Source organism: Asparagus officinalis, chromosome 8 (genome assembly GCF_001876935.1).
Source record: "Asparagus officinalis chromosome 8, Aspof.V1, whole genome shotgun sequence".
NCBI classification, from domain to species: domain Eukaryota; kingdom Viridiplantae; phylum Streptophyta; class Magnoliopsida; order Asparagales; family Asparagaceae; genus Asparagus; species Asparagus officinalis.
In genome coordinates, this window is record NC_033801.1 from 14,767,282 (window position 1) to 14,787,134 (window position 19,853).

The following is a 19,853-nucleotide window of genomic DNA, read 5'->3' on the forward strand; positions in this document are numbered from 1 at the left end:
GCAAGTCACGCAGCATCACATTTGGAGGGGAGCACTCGAGGAGGTCCTTCGTGATTTGGAGCGAGAAATTGATACTTTAGGCTCCCGTTCTGAGCCTTTTCAAATGGGGAAGCAGATAATATCGAGTTGCATGAAGTTCTTTCGTGACGTCGACACGATTTCAAGCTCCGATTCTCCTTCTTGGATGAAGCCGCCGCCTCTAAATAGGGTCGAGAAGCCAGTTGCTCCAAGAACATGGGAAGAAGTTGTCGAGATGTTTGTAGACCTCACAAAGTGTTTGGAAAGAGAGGAGAAGCTGGCAACTCGTGTATTAAAGCTTGAAGCTATGAAAGAAGGGCTATATCAGATACGAGACATTACAATTGAGCGTGATGTAAGTTACAAAGAGGTTAGAAGGCAGGATTGCTTAGTTCAGAGGAAGCTCTCAAAGAGCCTGGGGCACTCTTCAAGGTGTTTGTTCACATTACTGCTTTATTATCTCCATGGAAGTGTTGAGGATGTTGTGTTTGAGGTTCATGGAGGTGTTCGAGTTGATGACCACGGTCGATTTTGCTTGTATATTGGAAAGATTTTGAGTTGTCGTGATGAAGGAATGGTGATGAATGGAGTAAAGCAGTTGAGTAAGGCTCTTGGGGTGTTCAAGTTCGTGTGGGAGAGTGCAGGAATGGTTGGGGTTTTGAAGCTGCGGGGTCATTTGTGGTGTGTTGGGGGTGAGGAGAGGATAATTGCTTATAGAGGGAATGAGTTCTATGTTCATGGCATTAGGCTTTGAATAAACGGTAAATTACAGATAACCCCCTTGTCTATATGTTCAATTTCACTTACCACGCATCGGCTATTTTACTAGCGCTCAGCATCCCTCAATTCATAAGGAAGAAGGGGGTAATCTGCAATTTGTTCTTCTCAAAATGCAAATTTTGAGGTGGTACGTGCTAGTAAAATAGTTAAGGGGCGATAACTGCTAGTGAATGTATAAATGAGGGCGGTTATCAGCAATTTACCCTTGAATGGATTCTAATTTTTGGGGTTTGTTGTGATTCTACAAGCATAATAGAGCTTCTTACCTCATTTTGGAGTTTTGTTCTTCATTCAGTTTACTGCATTACGAGTTGGGAGGTGAAAAATTGTGTTGAAGGAAATGAATTATAACTTGTGGAACATGGATTATTATAGAGATTAGGATTTCATTTACTGGGAAATCATTGGTGCGTTTCTTGTCTTTCAGTTTCTTTGATTCATGTATTGAGTGGAGCTGGCACGATTCTTAATTAGTTTATGAAATCAGGAGACAAACTTTTGTTACTTACAACATTTTATTTTATATGTTCAAATGAATCTACTGAAAGATGTACCTTAAAATTTCAGAATCAGGAGACAACTTCAACTATAGCAGTACTAACGATTTTGGTCTATAGCAGTTCTATGATTTTGGTTTATGCTTCTTATGAAGCAACACTCAACACTAATTTGAAACGGATACGAATTCTCTCTACTACCAAACAATTAGCGGAGGGACAACTACTAAATTACAACTATTTGTTATCTACCGAGTGGTTATGATTTTTCTTTTTGAGTCATAATACACTGGACGTGATGACTGTTAGATTCATAATGTATCACAATCATCCACGAGATGATCAATAGTTAAAATTAAAAATAATGATTTCTCCACTATTTTTTTTGTAATCGAAGAGCCAAATTCATTTGAAACTAACAGATTGCTCATTTGAAACTAACAGATTGCAAGGCAACATTGTTGCCTCTAAAACGCTCTGAAGCTTCAAAACAGTGTAGAAAATAGCGCGTTTCGTAGCGCAAAATAGCGCTTAACGTAACGTAGCGTTAACCTAACGCTACATAGCGTTTTCAAATAGCGCACGGACAAAATAACGTGCGCTATTTTAGCCATAGCGTAAGCTACGTAACGTAGCGTCGTGGCGTTTTGTAACGTAGGTTATTTTGTTTAATAGCTTGGATTGCTTTTAAAATAATTCAACGGCTGTGATTGACTCTCCCACTTCTCATAAGTTATTAAATTCTAACAAAACCCTAACTCTTGCTGTCATCGTCGTCTCCGCCGCCCCTTTCGACATCGTTGTCCTCTCCCGCCATTCAACTTCTGAAATTAGCAAGGTAAATACATAATACAATCTTGAATACTGATAATCAGACTATGTTTCACACTTAAAGCCATAAAAATTAATATGTGTGGAAGGGTGAGCTTGACTTGTTCCCTGAAGTTGCCATTGTTTTACTCTTTAACATGATTAGCGTGAGAAATTTGATCTATTTGGCTGGAACACACGATGTTAGGTTTCAGTTAGTTATTGATCTATCGTCGAATTTCGCCTTTGGATTGATCGTTAAGGCAAACACGGTTGATTTTGTTGTGAAATTGTGATCATATATTGATTTGTGAAATTAAGAATTGCGATGATTATTCATATTTTTTATTTTGAATGTTATATATCTATAAATTATTTAAATAATAATAAATTATTTAACCTACGTTACGCTATGTGTTATCGCTATTGTCACCTAACCGGAGGTAAGCGTTACGCTATGCGTTATCGTTATTTTCAACATTGCTTCAAAATAACAGTAAAATATTCACAGTAGGCAAGAAATAACGGTACTGGTGAAATCGAGTACAAATTGTGACACATCGAAGCTTCAAAATCAAATTACAAAGAACAAGGTTCTTGCTCTCAATGACAAATCTTCTAGTTATCAACAATGGCCAGAAAGTCAGAATTTAACAAGCTTTAAAGCTACACTAAGTTGTCTATTGATTTCACAATAGAAATACAACAATGCGAAGAAACAAAAAAAATTCAACTTTTACATATAGATAGATAACTTGAAGTTTGAACAGTAGAAAGCTATATGAAACCGAATTAAGTTTTCTCATGGATTATCATCCTAAATTTTACATAGTTCACTTCAGTTTTGACTTCACGGAGCTCTGCAATGGCTTAGCAACAGGCCGAGCTTGACTACCCTTTACTGCTTTCTTAAGGTTATACCTCACGGAAAACACAGCGCTTATTATAGCGAGAACCATTGCAGGAGAGACATAAACAGCCGTTGCTGGATTAGTATTAGCTGGTTTTCCAAGAAATCCCTCTTTCACGAGACCCCAAACTATAAGAAGAGTCCCAAACATGCTCATTCTCCCTGGGTTTATGACCCCGATGAGGGCTCCAGCGACAGCAAAATAGCTTCCACAAAGTACCTACGGTGATATAAATATCAACTGTGTGCTAGAATATAACTCTGCGTTAGAATATAAAATCATAACGCTATAAGTTCCATCATAATTTTGGAGTTTTAATGCAGTCGATTTTTTATTTTTTATTTTCTACCATGATATCAGAACAATTTTTTTTTAACATGGTATCAGAGCAACCCATGTTTCAATGTCATTGGATGTGCATTTAAAGTGGATTTATTAATTAAAAAAGAGGTTAATCGCAGATAGACATCCTGTAGTTCTATTGTTGCGGATAGACCCCCTTGTACAATCTCCCATGTGTAGTAGACCCCCTAACGGAATTTTTTTTCCACTCTTTTACCCTCGAGAGGTCTATCTCTCAAAAAAGACAAATTTCTTTTTCTCTGCAATAAAAGAGTCGGAAAATTCACTCAGGGTCTCTGCAACAATAGAAATATAGGGAAACACCCACAATTGGGCGCTAGCACAGGGGATCTATCCGCTATTAACCCTAAAAAATTAATATCGCTGCATGAGTCAGGTTTCAGCCCATGCAATGGGGCTCAACCCTCAGCTATCACCACAATGTCCATGTTTTGATGCAGTGGAAGAATTGTAGAAAGAAGCGAGTTTTCAACAGGTATTGAGGAGCAAAACCTCTAAGCGTTGGAGATCCACAACAGCAGATGCATTTTTAACTTCCGTTAGATTGTACATGTGAAGTATGTTGTTCCATTTTGGAAGGGTCATGTTTGAGACGAGACTGTTTACTGCTGCTCCAGGGTAAAGGAGGGCTTTCACAACAGCCGATGGGAATATTTCATTTGCGGTTAACTGGCAAGATGTTATCTGTATCGGTGTAGTGCACATCCCTGATCTACATTGGACCCTGGTGTATCGAGGAACAAACAATCAGCGGAAACTAAATGAGTATAATGCATAAATGAATTATTTTTTTTATAAAATGAAATAATAAAAGCACCATAACATAGTCCATTAGATACTCTAAGATGCTGATGAAGAATTATATATGGGTTGGATGCGGATAAGGTATCTTGACCACATTTAAGAAAAACATTATGAGTTTAGACAGTTCATGTTTCAAGATCTTTTACATCGTCATATTGACGCCTGAGATTTCATGACAATTAACTGACACACTAAAACATCAGTGCTAAAAGTATTACGGCTCATCGGAATATTTCTGCTTGTATCTCACATGCATCTAAACAATTTATCATCAAGTTAGAGACTTTCCCAATAAATAAATAAATAATACATAATTCTTTAATAGTAGTGGCAGCTATTCATCAGCACTCGTCACCATCATGATCCAAATTTCTTCATATCACACCTTAGTTTATGTGCAGAACAACTCAAAGCAAAGAATTTGACAAAAAGAAAAGCAAAATGTTAGGAGTGACTGTCAATCTAATATACCTCATTGATCACATTCCAGTCCGGGCTATAAGAAACCCAACATATCATAAAACCTAAAGAATAAGTTAGCAGGTGTCCAATGGTGTCACAGGACACCACTAGATTGCCTATTTTATATACATTTTTACTTATTTTAACACATATTTACTACTTGTGACATCACTAAGACTAGGACAGGACACCACTAAGGAGGATAACCCTAGGGTTTGCCTACTTCAATAAACTCATAAGTTATATAGTGACACCACTGGGACAAAATCCTGGCTTCGCCACTGTTAGCAGGTATGTAGGTAAACCATTTTGACCATATAAGTTAAGATCATGCAAACAAGAAACAAAACGTCCTTAGTCCCTAAAGCCTAGAAACACTCATCTGAGGCACAACACTAGCCATCGAGCCAAAACAAAGGCACGTCCTGTTTGATAGGCTATTCACTGTGTACAGTTGTACACAAAGTTTTTCCATTTTCAGTAATATTAGTATATTTATATTACCATTAAATTTCTAGCAGGCAGCTTAACTATTGATTCCAAGCTTCGAACAAATTTATGGAACCTTAATTTGCTCATACAATTTTGACACCACAATTAATGCTATATGTTCTATGTAAAAACTACATGAGTACTTATCAGACTACCAATAGCATAGGAAAACTCTTCACCAACAAAAGTTAGCCTCTAACAGCAATTTTCTTGTACAAAGCCAATAAAGAATCAAAGTTGTCTTTTCCTGGACCATTTAGTCAAGGATTTTCTCATCATAAACTTTCTACAAAGTTACAAATATCTTTGATTTTGTACCTCCAAATCATAAACACATGAATTCAATTAACAGGAATATTACAGTGGATCATTTGGGTTTACTCTTCATTTATAGGACTTATGGAAAGTATCTTTCAACGCCTTATGTAGTGAGCTGTGGCTCACACTGGCGATTGAACTAAATTTTTAGGTAGGTTCTTCTTTAAGCAAAGAACAGAATACTTCTGTTAACATACTGCTACGTACGATTTATTATTTTTCTCGGGCTTAATTGCACACATATACCTATAGTTTCCCCTACTTTGCACTTGTGTACCCTCACTTGTTTTTGGCAGCACTTACATACCGTGAAGTTTTTTAAAACTTGCACTTATATATACCCTCACCTGTCAGCACTTATGTACCTTAAAGTTTTTATAATTGGCACTTATATACCCTAATGTTTTTTTGAAACTTGCACTTAAACACCCTCAGTTATGCAAACTTAAGGATATTTAAGTGCCAGTTTTTAAAAACTTTAGGGTATCTAAGTGCAAGTTCTAAAAACTTTAGAGTATACACAAAAAACAAGTGAGGATATATAAGTGCAACATAGGGGAAACTATAGGGCATTTAAGTGAAATTATGCTTTTTCTCTTGCACACCCAGACAATTTGTGTGCAAATGATTTGAATAAATTCCAATAATAAGATCTGCTGCATTTACAATTTTGATTGCGAACAGGAGTTATTAGTTCCCAACTAGATCCTCCAGTGTAGGATAATGTTTCTAATCTAAAAAAAATTGAACGATACACACAATTTCTACTGCTGTGCTAGCTAAGATTGGACACAATCAGAGTTACTTGAGGAACTAACACTAAAATCAAGATGAAGGGCACTGATAATCAAAACCCATGTTTAGTTATCCCTAAAAATCGCAATAATTAACAAAAGAAACGGATTTTGATTCGACAACTGAAGTTTAAGATGGAAGGTCGGTTACCTAAAGAGAGGAAGTTGGAAGATGATGAGAACGAAGAAGATGCGGGCAGCGATGTAAGAGATCCTGGCGCTTGTCCATCCTCTTGAAGGAGAAGCCATTAGAATTTCTCTGCTTTCTCCCTCCTTCGATCTGTCGACGATGAAGACGACCTAATCACTGCAAGTCTTTTCAGCTTTGTTCTGTGACCATAATACCCTTCTTGCAAATCTATAATCTCCGTTGGACCCTTTTGGGCGCAAGCCCATTGACTGCTCTCGACTGTCCGCGCCCATTTGGTAATGGGCCTAGCTCGTCATTTAATACTACAAAAAATAAAAATAAGAATTTTCCATTTCTTAGTGTGGATTAGTTATCTTATCCGAATTTTATTTTATGAAATTTTAAGAAGGGTAAAAAATGCAGTCCATATGTAGATGTCTATATTGGCTAATGCAGATAAATACAAATTCTATTACAACAATTCGCATGTAAGCGGGATGTTTCTATCCATACAAAAATAATGAAAAAGCCTAAATTGCTCTTGTTTTTCTCTAATAGCTCCAATGAATGCAAATTATTGTTATATAATTTTCCTACATAGATATTCATATTGAAATTATCAAAAAAAAACTATTCCGTTAGGAGCTATCTTGCATATTTAATTACCGAAAAAGTCTAAGTTGGAGTTCATAAATTCTAAGGTTCTGTAATAAAAAGCCATAGCCTATTTAGACTACTTCTATATTATAAGAGAGAGGACATATGATCTAATATCTTCAACATTTTTTTAAATTTGATTACTCGAAGCTCACAAAATAGGCTTTTTTTTCTTAATATAGGAGGAAAACCATGACAAGACACAATGATCCCCGTGCCGAAGTTAGATCTCCCGAGTCTTTATATACCCTCCATTCTCAGATTTGATTTGAACCTGGGACCAAAAAGTATTGATAATACTACTGTTGTGTTTCCAAACCACCGCTACGTTTCTAGATCCAACTGTACACGGTGGGTGAGCGTAGGTGTCGTTGTTCTACAAACAGACCCGACCTTAAACGTGGCCCTTCTTGTATTTGATTCTCATCCGTACGTAGTACCCTTTCACCTCCTCCAAAAACCAAATCTCAAATCCCAACTTGCTTGCTACCCTCCAAAACTCATGATTGCCCCAGAACGCTAAAAGTTTTCATAACACCCCATCCCCCAACAACCCCTCACCCCACACACACACACACACAAAAAAAAACCCAAAGCTTGAATGATTATTGGATATTAACTTTAAAAATATCTGAAAACTTTAGGGGTTACGAGAAAACCACCCCTAAATTTGAGATTTTATCGGAAAATCCCCTAAAGTAGGGGAATTTTCTAATCAAATCTCAAATTTAAAGAGTTTTCTGATGAAATCTTAAAGCTAAAATGATTTTTTTATATAATCCTGACGCTTAAGTGGTTTTTTTTTTTTTTTTTGAAGTTTAGGGGGTTTTCAGTACTTGTCCAAAGATAAGGGGGTTTGCTGATATTTAGCCATAAAAAATGACTAACCCGCCCACCCCCACCTCACGTGTCCTCACATGCCCACACCCCAATCATTCCATCCCTTCACCTCCTCCTCCTCCTCCTCCTCCTCATCAGCTCAAAACAACCAACGCCACACTCGCACGGCACCACCACCAACCCAGCAGAAAACCAAGTTCGATCAATGTGTACTCCAATGTTTCACTCTTTTTCACTTTGATATTCAAAAGTCCTATTTTGACAATTTGATACATTCAAACTATTAGAAAGTTGTCTTTATTGCTAGAGATATAGCTCATTTAGTGTACTCATTCCGTAAGACTTCTGAATAGCTCCTTTGTGCATTGATGTTTATGAATTAATTCACTCCAACACTATAAATTGGTCCTCAGTACCTTGGACTTTCATTCACTTGTATGATATTGTTGTTCCATTAACATATTCGTATGTAGTCGTTGTTGCCTTTCACTCAAGAAAAACTCTCGCAGTAGCAAGAACACACACAAGGGACACTTGAGTTGGGCTGTCAAAATGATACAGCTTCCTCTGTCTTCTTCACATCTATTTATTTGCAAAAGTAAAACTGAAAAACAAAACAACTTCCACAAGCTACGCCACTACCCCCATGAGAACCTCTAACAGATTCCACTACCCCATGAGACCTATTCTTAAGGCACGCAATTTAAACATGGGTTTAAAACTAACAAGGACCCAGTCTTTTAGGCATGCTTATTTGAACTACCCACTAGATTATCTAACAATCTCCCCCTTAATCTAGTTGGTGTGGACGTTTACGATACCGATCTTAGAGCGTAGATCCTGGAACTTGATCCAGCCGAGGGACTTCGTCAACATGTCCGCCAGCTGGTCATCAGTATGGATGTATTCGACGGCGACTCTGCCGTCTTTGACGCACTCCCTGATAAAATGGTAGCGGGTCTCGATATGTTTGCTGCGGTCATGGAAGACTGGATTTTTGCAGAGTTGTATCGCAGACTTGTTGTCCACGCGCAGATCGACGATGCCAGCCTCCTTCCCGAATAAGTTTCCAAGCAAACGTCCAAGCCAAATACCATGGCAAGCAGCAGTGGTGGCGGCGATGTATTCCGCCTCACATGATGACAAAGCGACTACCTTCTGCTTCAATGATTGCCAACTCACTGGACTTTGCCCGAGGAAGAAAAACACACCGGTTGTGCTTTTCCTGTCATCAACATCGCCGCCCATATCGGCATCGCTGTAGCCAACTAGCTTCGGCTCTCCGGTGCTCTTGATGTATCGGCAACCATAAGTCAAGGTCCCGGCGATGTAGCGCAGCAAGTGCTTCACAGCACTCATGTGTTCTGTTGTGGGTGCTTCCAAGAAACGACTAACATACCCTACGGCGAATGCGATGTCCGGCCGCGTATGTACGAGGTACCGCAAGCTTCCGACGATGCTCCGGTACAAAGTGGCGTCGACGGTCGGGTTCGAGCTTCCTTTGCTCAATTTCAAACGCGCCTCCATCGGCACATGGACAGGGTTACACCCTGTCATGCCGGCCTTGTCAAGCAATTTGGTCGCATACGCCGCTTGGCAGAGTGTGATCTCCCCGGCGGCTTGCTTCACTTCGATTCCGAGGTAGTAGCTGAGCAATCCAAGGTCGCTCATCTCAAATTTAGATTTCATCTCCTCCTTGAAGCGTCCAATTTCCCCGGCGTGAGCTCCGGTGACTATGAGATCGTCAACGTATACTCCAAGTAGTAGTCGACCATCCCCGGCTCCGCGCGTGTACACCGCATGCTCGGAAGCGTGCTGTTGAAACCCAAGTGACAACAGTGTGTCATCGAGCTTGGCGTTCCAAGCGCGTGGAGCTTGACGCAGCCCGTACAGTGCCTTGTGAAGGCGCATCACCTTGTGCTCTTCTCCGTTGCGGGCGAAACCTGGAGGCTGCGATACGTACACTTCTTCATTGAGGTCGCCGTTCAGAAAAGCCGACTTCACGTCGAGATGGTGCACCTGCCAACCCGTATTCGCCGCCACAGCAAGTATAACCCGTACTGAGTCTAGGCGTGCCACCGGCGCAAAAACTTCATCAAAGTCGATGCCGGCGCGTTGGACATAGCCCTTTGCTACGAGCCGAGCCTTGTGCTTGACCACCTCCCCGGAGCTATTTCTTTTCAACTTGAATACCCACTTCAATCCAATTGGGCGCTTTCCTGCAGGTAGATTGGTTAGCGACCAAGTTTGGTTCTCATGAATTGATGCCAACTCTTCCAACATAGCCTTCCGCCAGCATGGGTGACGTTCGGCATCGGTGAACGAAGTCGGCTCCTCCCCTTCCGCAAGGAACAAAGCGTCAGCATCTCCCTCGACCTCCTCGGTGTCGGCATAGATGCTGTCCAAGGTGCGGTACCGCCGTGGCGCTTCTCCTCCCATCAAATCAGCATCCGGCGTTGTGTTTGTCGGTGGGGAGACAAAAGCTGGTGTTCTATGAGCAGGGGTCACATGAGTTGGTGTCCTCTGCTCCTGTGCATTTGGTGTAGTTGTTCCATGCGTTGCATCTCCCCCATGCCTTGGTTCCCCATGCGTTGGTTCCTGTTGCGTTGGTTCCCCATGCGTTGGTTCCTGTTGCATCTCCCCCGAGCGCCGGTGCACTTTGGCTGCAGGAGCTATCTCCGATGTTGTGTACTCGATCTCGAACGACTCTTGCGCCGAAGAATCATCTCCCCAGTCCCAGCTTGCTGCCTCGTCGAAGACAGCGTCCCTCGTGATGTGGACGCGTCTTGCCACCGGATCGTACACCCGATATGCCTTGGACCCAAGTTCGTAGCCGATGAAGACGGTGCGAATGCTCCGGTCTTCCAGTTTCCTCAAGTTTGGCCTCATTACCTTGATGTGCGCCACACATCCGAAGGTGCGGAGGAAGCTTACTGCCGGCTTCTCTTTGTGCCACGCCTCATACGGCGTCATGCCGTTCACGCTCCGTGTCGGCGAGCGATTGAGGAGGTAGACCGCGGTGTTAACCGCCTCCCCCCAAAACTCCTTCGGCATGCCCTTTGCCTTCAACAAGCACCTCGCCATGGAGACCACCGATTGATTTCGCCGCTCGACGACGCCGTTTTGTTGGGGTGAGTACGGTGCCGTCAATTGTCGGTGTACGCCGTGATTGGCGCAATACTCCCCGAATTCCACCGAAGTGAACTCGCCACCCCGATCGGTACGAAGCGCGCGTAGCTTTCTTCCGGTCTCGACCTCCACGCTTGCCTGGAACCTTTTGATTGCTGCCGGCGCCTCATCTTTGCTTGATAGCAACATAACCCACATGTAGCGGGTCTTATCATCAACAAGCAACAAGAAATAACTCTTCTTACCATGGGTTGGTGGCGAAATGGGACCACACAGGTCGCCATGGACGAGATCGAGTCGATTGCGGGCGCGGTAGTTAGCTTCTTGCGGAAACGGTGTACGCCGCTGCTTGCCGATCAAACACCCATCGCAGAGTTGATCGACGTGCTCGATTTGTGGCATGCCGCGCACCATGTCTCCCTGCACAAGCTTGCGCAGAGACTCGAAGTTGAGATGCCCATACCGTGCGTGCCAGAGCCAGGTGTCTTCGCCGGTAGAAGCCGCCAAGCACACCGGCCGTGTGACTTGTAGCTTGATGGTGTACAGCCGGTTGAGTGTCCTCGCGACCTTTACGATCAGTTGCCGTCGCCGATCCCGAACTAGCATCATCCCGTCCTCGATCTGAGTTGAGCACCCGACCTCATCGAGCTGCCCGACTGAGATGATGGAGCTGCGCAGGCGAGGGATGAAGTAGACATAGGTGAGGACTCGATGCCGTCCGCCGTGTGCCGTGAAGAGCACTGTGCCGCGCCCTCGAATCTCAACCACCGAGCCATCTCCGAATTTCACCGTCCCTTTGACGTTGCGGTTTAGCTCGGAGAAAACAGTGACATCTCCGGTCATATGGTTGGATGCGCCAGTATCTAGGTACCACACGGGCTCCTTCTGATCTCCTTCTTCACCAAGGTTAACCTCGATGCGCTCCTCAACGAGGTGTACCGTGTCGTCGCGGCGTTCTGGCTCAAGACTTGTGTCTGTGAGCGATGTCACCTGTGCCGTAAGCAGCGCAGGTTCTTCGTCCTCGAATTGAATGAGGTGGGCCATCTCATCTCGTTTCTTCATCCTGCATTCACGAGCCCAGTGTCCCTTCTTGTTGCAGTACCGGCAGCGATCGTTCTTGATGTCGCGCCTGCCATTCTGCTGGTCTCTATCGCTGTCGTCCCTCACAGTGTTATTTCCACGGTCACCTTGCCACTTGACACGCGGCTTGCTGGACGAGCCCCCCTGTTCGCGCCATGCCATGCGCGCACGCAACTCTTCCTCCGTGAGCAAGAGTTTGCTGCCGCTCTCCTCCTCTGCATCGAGCTCGAAGCGCTCCTCCGCCGCTTTGAACCTCCCGGTTAGCTCCTCCATTGACATGGTGTTCAGGTCCACCATGCTGTCAATAGACATCGCCAGCTGCGAATAACGCTTAGGTATGATGCGTAGGAATTTTTGCATAACCTGTACCTCCTTTATCTCATCACCGAGAATCGACAGGTTGTTGACGATGCCGGTTAGGCGCATTGCCAGCTCGTCGATGGATTCTCCAGGCTTGTGCTTCAATCTCTCGAGGTCGCTGCGCAATGTTTGCTTCTTTGCTTCACGAACCCGCTCCGAGCCCAAATGAATGGTCTTGATGGTGTTCCATGCCTCCTGCGCCGTCTTCTTTACCGCGAGCGTTGCCAGCATTTCGGGTGGAACGGAGCGCAGGATCAACTCCAGCGCCGAACGATCATTTCGGTAGCCGATCTCGTCCTTCAGATCTTCTTCGCCTTCGATTGCCCGCCACAGGCCTCTCGCCTGCAGGCCGACCTGCAGCAGCAGGACCCACTCGTTGTAGTTTGATCTTGTCAGGGTGGGGAAGACTTTGGGCCCGACCACAGCAGGAACCGTTCGTGTCGCCGTCAGCTCGTAGCCGCTTCCACCCGCCTTGTTCTTCCCGTCGCCACCAACTTGCTTATCGTCCGCCATCGCAGGAAACGAGTACGCTGATCGGGCTCTGATACCAAATGTTGCCTTTCACTCAAGAAAAACTCTCGCAGTAGCAAGAACACACACAAGGGACACTTGAGTTGGGCTGTCAAAATGATACAGCTTCCTCTGTCTTCTTCACATCTATTTATTTGCAAAAGTAAAACTGAAAAACAAAACAACTTCCACAAGCTACGCCACTACCCCCATGAGAACCTCTAACAGATTCCACTACCCCATGAGACCTATTCTTAAGGCACGCAATTTAAACATGGGTTTAAAACTAACAAGGACCCAGTCTTTTAGGCATGCTTATTTGAACTACCCACTAGATTATCTAACAGATGAGTGGGTGGTCGTTGGGGGTGTGCCTCCTTTGGTTGGAGGAGGAGATGGAGGGGTTAGGTGTGTTGGAGGAGGGGAGGTTGTGTACTTGTTTAAGGATCTGAGGGGCAAGATTTTGGCGGGTGATGTGAGGGAGAGGGTTGAGTGGTGGTGTGTTGATGGTGGGTGTTGTAATTATGTTGATCATAAAACGCCTGTTAAGGGTGTGATTTTGTATCCAAGTTTGTCACCTTTGACTATACTTGGGAAGTAATATATAACACACCCTAGTATAAATTTTACCAGAACACTCGCATATGTATTGCCAGCAGTCTCATGGTTTAGTATATATTGCTTAATTATAAGCACACATGATGTTCCGATATGATTTGTATGTAATTTGTAGGTAATGAGCAATAAAACATGAGATTGGATTCATGGCCGGTTATTAATGTATGGATTAAAGAAATAGTTCGATCAAAAAATGGCCTAGGAAATTAAACTCTTTCGATAGATCAATTCTTGGCCTTAAAGATCATTTCGTTTTGCTCCAGGACTTGACATGGTTAGGTCAAATTTTAATTTATGATAGAGTTGCGAAAGTAGACGTGACGTATAGCTGGTGTACTCAAGGCGAGACAGTTTGCTTCGTATCCAAAAGTTTTCTGTCTGGTGATTCTGAAGAGATGCTTGCATTGCATGCCTTTAACCGCAGTATGAAAAACAATTTAAAAAGTAATTAAGGAGGAGAAATAATTAGTAGGGCCAAGAGACTTGTGCTTATGCTTTTGATTTATTGTGTTGAATGTTTTACTAATATTTGATTTATTTTTAATTTTTTTGATCAAAGAATATTTGATTTATTTGTTTACGTACTTTTGGATCTAGATTCTAGACTCTTTGGATTGTTTGATAGTGGTCTAAAAATATTAGCAGTAACAGCTCATGGTCATGTGAGGCCTACTCCAAGTTGAGGTACCTAGTTTTGGCTGTATGCCTGTGTATGTGTGATCTTATGTATTCTTATTGTTATGTGAAGGAATTTTGTAAAATAAATATATTGTAGAATTATTTGTATCAAAAAATTATGATTTATTGTCTTAATCTTTCTTTCTTTCTTTCTCTTTTTTGATTATCTTATAACTTGGTGACTAGTCTGCAACATGAAATCTACTACATAGGTCAAACGGATTCCATATTTAGAGTAGTAGACGTACAAAGGCTGAAAAAGATTAGGGTAAGTAAACTATGCTTTTTATTCTTCATTGTTGTCATATAATTTTTTTTTTACAAAATATTTAATATAAGTAATTTGCTGAAAAGGGCATAAGCAATACCAAACAACTTCACATATGCACCTATATTATGATGAGATCTCATTTTTGAAAAAGGAAAGTTCACACTCAAATTCATTAATGATGTAGCGTATTTTAGGTCAATAATTATTTTTCGTATGCATACGTAATGGATCTAGATCTAATCTAAATCCTATTCCGACCTAAACCCTAGATCCAACCAGCCCAAATTCAATTCAGATCCACAATTTGACAATGCCAAATAGTTGGATTAAGTTATTGAATTTTCTGATGTTTATAATCTTATCTGCAGCTAATTAATTCCTACATTTATCATTGTAATAAAATTCGATGACATTGTTGTCACGGAACAGTAAGGCCCATTCCTTTAGTGCTTAACTAATTAATAGGCCCAATTCTCAAGCCTGATGATTAGGGCAGAAGCTGGTGAGTAAACAAAAGGGCTAGGCTCAACCTCACTCTCTCCGCAAAGTCCCAAAGAGGTTGAGGCTTGGGGCCTTGTCTAAGTTAAGAGTGAATTCGTGCGTAATTTCCAATCATTACGTATTTACAATATTTCTGATGTTCACCTAGATTTGGACTGGAAAAGGAGAGATACTGGCCTTGAGGTTTACTTAGTATTAAGCTAAGGTTCCTCGCACCAAACAATATATTTGCTTCATTATTACATTTATCATTAAATTTTTTTGGTTGTTTGCTCTTTTTTAATTAGATTAACTAAAGATCCTCCACATCTTTGATTATTGAGAATGAATTTGGATCCTCTCTACTATAGAAAAAAAGTAACGTTTAGAGACTATTAATTTTAATTTCAATCGGTTATTATCTAGTAAGTGATTGTGATATTCTATGTATTTATAAACAGAGAAATCCGAGTCCTATTAGAAATCTGAGCCCTTTCTTTTACGCGTCTACAGATTTACTGTTAATTAATTAACGGGGAAGTTTGAGAGGTTAATTTCTTCCCTTTTACAGTGAATCCGGTTTTGTAGAGAGAAATAGAGTTGGAAGTCCAGGGAAAGCAGAAGAAAACCTTTGCTGCATCTTCTGAGCACCTTCAATATTGTTTATGCTAAAAAACTATAATTTTCCTGATTTAATTTACTGCACGGGCCAAGAGAAAATCATAGTTTGTGAAATCTAATGCAATTTTTTCATTAAGTTCAATAATTTGGAACTTTTTTGCTGCTGATTTTTGAATTTGACCGGTACTTCAGCTCAGGTGTTTTTGGTAAAATGAATGAGAATGATGCAAATTAAAGCTATAGTATTGATCTTTATGCTTTGAAATTTCTAGCTTGGTGCCTGTACCTCGTGCGAGAATTGTGCTCAACCTATCTAATTCTGAACCGTTTAAGGGTTACTATGATGAGATAAATCATTTTATTCTTTCACCTTTGTCATAAAACGTTTAGGACTAGACTGCACCTAAATACCCTTAAAGTTTTTCTTTTGCCTAAAGACTATCCAAAAGTTTACCTGATTTTTAAATTTGATCCCCAAAGTTTCGGGATATCAAAGTTAAATTTTGTTTAACTCTTGAATATGTTTTTTTTTTTTTTTTTTTTTGCAAAAGGAAACTTTAAAATATCAAAGTTCAATTTTGCTGAACTGTTGGATACTTTTGGGCAGATAAAAACTTTTGGTATTATAGTTAAAAAATGAGGTACGGATCTATCCTTTTTATGCAAATAATCTTTCTCTGTTTTTTTATTTCCTTGTTGGGCAATCGTACACTTGGTTGGGAGATTTGAAGCCCCGTCTTGGTTCCTTAGCGGCTGTTTGTTTGCCTAAAAAAAGAGGGAAATCAAAGAAAATGAAACCTATTTCTAAGAAAAATAGGTTTTGGGATTGTTTGGTTGGCTAAAAAAAGAAGGAAATCAAAGAAATGGAGATGAGATGAGATGAGTTGTCACCTTATTATAGGATGATGTGAGTGATTTTTTAAGAAAACTTGTTTTGATGTTGTTTGGTTGGAGGAAAAAATAAGAAAATGAATTATAAGAAACTTATTTCTTGTATTAGGTTGTTTTCTTTTGTTTGGTTATTTCTTAAAAATAAGAAAATAGATGATATGAGATGAGTTGTCATTATATTATTGGATGATGTGACCCACACTTAAGGAAATTATTTTCCTAGCTTTTTGGGAGGAAAACAAAGAAATGAAATGTTAATGAGATGAGATGAGTTGTCACAATCTTATTGGATGATGTGAGTGATTTTTAAATATGATATGAGATGAGTTGAGTGATGTTGTGGATGAAAATAATATTTTATTAGATGTGGTGGATGTGATGGATGAGTTGTTGGATGAAAATAATATTTTATTAGATGTGGTGGATGAGTTGTTAGATAAAAATAATATTTTATTAGATGTGGTGGGTGAGTTTTAGGGATAAAAATGTGTGAAATTGTACTTTTTGAGATTTCTTAGTTTTCATTTCTATTTTTTGGTTTTTTAGGAAATAACCAAACAGGCCCTAAAAAAAGTTAAAAGTGCGTCACTCTTTTGGTTAATTAAGCACAAATAACCCTAAACTTTAATCTCCTGAATTTGTATATACTTGACACTCATATAATTCAAATTTTTATACTTCTTATAATCTCCTGAATTCTCCAAGAGAAAATTGGGATGCCAATTTGTAACGAAATTTCGGATATAGATCCTCTCCAATTAGGTTGTAACTATAGTCCTATTACAACCTAATTTTAGAAGATCTATTTCCTATGAGTTCTATTTATGTATTTCTTATGTCTTGCTTGAGATACTTAATCCATGACCAAAATTTTCTATTAGACGAAACACTAAAATTCTACAAAACAAGATTACAAAATTTAAGAAGAATGTAAAGAAGTTATATTCTGCCGCATTCTAGTATTGCTTACTCTTTGCTTCTATCCTTGTAAGTATATCACCTATAAATTTTTTAGGGCTATTTAATGATTTATGCACCGTTCACATCCTCCTGTCGAAATGATGTTTTTGTTAAAAAACAAATTTTCAAAACAGCCCTAAAAAGATTTTTATTTTTCAAAATCGATCTACTTTTTTTTATTTATCAAAATTGACCTACTTTTTGCCACGTGAGCTTAATGAAGTTCCTAAACAGTCGGGGTTGATAACCCCGCCTGTTTAGGAGGGTGTTAAACCCCAATTAGAACCCTTAAACCCGAAATTTTCATGTCCTAAACAGTCGGGTTAAACCCCAATTAGAACCCTTAAACCCGAAATTTTCATGTCCTAAACAGTCGGGGTTGGCAACCCCGACTGTTTAGGAACTTCATTAATAAACCCGAAATTTTCATGTCCTAAACAGTCGGGGTTGGCAACCCCGACTGTTTAGGAACTTCATTAAGCTCATGTGGTAAAAAGTGGGTCGATTTTAATAAATAAAAAAATGGGTCGATTTTGAAAAATAAAAAACTTTTTGGGACTGTTTTAAAAATTTCCTCTTTTTGTTAAATTTTGTTGGCTTCCGCCTCTCCCTTGTTTGATGTTACTAGTTGGATTGCACGTGCAATGCACGTGGTTAAGTTTTCATTTTTTGTTTAAAAATTATAATTTTAATTATAATGTTTTATTATAAAATTATGGAATGTAAGTAATGGATAAAACATATATACATAATGTAAACATTCAACATCTTATAAGAATGTAAAAGAAGTTCAAGTTAAGAAGTCAAACAAACGTTATCTACCAACAATGCACTGTTTTGCTCTGTATTTGTGCATTTCCTTTCACTGTGATGTAAGGGTCCAAACATTATACATGCATTATCAGTCATGCTCTCAGTAAAAATGTTCCACTTGATGAGTCACTAAAGCTACTAAACTGAATGATTAATGTTACATTTGAGACGAGTAATACAATGGTAGAGGTTAGCTGCTGCTTTCTTCAAGAATGGGCTTTCTTCAATAGTACCTCGAAAGTTAGTTTTCTAGGAGATAGCCTGAATGCCCAAGCATGCGGCCAAGGCAATTGATCTCTTGCTGCACCTCCTGAGTTTTGAGTAAATGAATCTATAAGTTCTTTTTCAATTAATCCTGGAGATTCAATTTCTCTGTCCCAGACTGAAATTTATATATAAATGTTAATAGGTCATAAATAAAAGAGCACAACAAATGCAGGCATGTAATGATGAAGAATTCTATTTGTCCGCTCCCCCTCCTGTTATAACTGTTATATCAACTTTTGGATATTGGACTTTGTAAGTTATGTTCGCATCCCTCTTGTAAATTTTTAATAATTTAATATTTTTTCAATGAATAGGTCACCTTGCCTTGTTTTTCTATTTAAAAAAATACGGGAAGATGATTAAATTCATATTAAACCCTATATTTTTTATCTAATTTGTACTTGAAAATAGTTCAGCAAAATAAATAAATAATCAATAGACTGTACAAGTAGCAGAAGGAGAAGATGACCTTGCCAGCACCAAGAAACCAAAAAGTGTGTTCCGGTAATTTTTCACCAACCAAGTTTAGTGCTGGAACAAGCCCAGCCAGGACAATAGAAGCTGTTCCATGCAATGATTTAATTTATTAGATTATTGTTATTTTGTTCAAAAATCAAATAGAAAATTATTAAGTTGAAAATGATAGAAGGAATTTATCACACAGCTAACATAAAGCCACATGCTTGCTTTACCTGAATATCATCATTAAAGAGAAGATAACTTGTGCTATATTTTGCAAGCAATTCAAATGCATTATGGTTTGAAAAATCCTCAAACTGCATGCATAAAATTTTAGTTAAATAAACTTGTAGCAATAAAGGGAAAAAACAAAATTAAATTTGGTAAAAGTACGGTAATGCGTGGTAATTTGGCCAACCTGAATAAGTACTTTATCCTCATAGTTCTGTTTGACAGCAGTCATGAATTCATGTAGTAATTCAGCATATTCCTACTCCAAAACGTACAAGGCAACAGTTTAGTAATACTAATTAATGCTTATTGTAAATTCAAATAGCATGCTAGTTAGTGCCTATAGAATCCCGTACCTGACAAGTAGCAAGCTTGTGCTGCAACCCAATATAGAACTCATCATTCAACAATTGCTTATTGTTCGTGCCCACATCAATCGTGATGGGTAAGCACTGCGAATAAATTTAAATGTCTGTTGTCTTATTTCTTATGGAAAAAAACATAAAGCTCTGCCAAAGGACTGTTTAGGCTATTAGAACTAAAAAAACATAACAGATTAGGTAATTAACATGCTTACAGTATTTGGTCGAATCCCTCCAAGGGCTGTGT

General features: G+C 39.8%; 2 protein-coding genes across 3 annotated transcripts in view; one reads left to right on the forward strand and one right to left on the reverse strand.

The window, feature by feature from the left end:
- LOC109820899 overlaps window positions 1–1,246 on the forward strand; it is a 3,246-nt gene extending 2,000 nt beyond the window's left edge. Inside the window, exon 2 of the mRNA XM_020387094.1 lies at window positions 6–1,246. Coding sequence (XP_020242683.1) covers window positions 6–772 — 767 coding nt within the window. The 3' untranslated portion in view covers window positions 773–1,246. The remainder of the gene's footprint in view (window positions 1–5) is intronic.
- LOC109820142 lies at window positions 2,728–8,057 on the reverse strand. 2 transcript variants are annotated; one of them, XM_020386238.1, is made up of 4 exons: window positions 7,939–8,057; window positions 6,401–6,702; window positions 3,872–4,103; window positions 2,728–3,235 (listed from the first exon to the last, which is right to left on the reverse strand). In XM_020386238.1, the coding sequence occupies exons 2-4, from the start codon at window positions 6,496–6,498 to the stop codon at window positions 2,939–2,941; spliced, it is 627 nt and encodes a 208-aa protein (XP_020241827.1). In that variant the 5' UTR covers window positions 6,499–6,702; window positions 7,939–8,057; the 3' UTR covers window positions 2,728–2,938. The 2 variants fall into 2 exon arrangements, with proteins under 2 accessions (XP_020241827.1, XP_020241828.1); XM_020386239.1 differs by lacking the exon at window positions 7,939–8,057 and having other exon boundaries at window positions 6,401–7,555.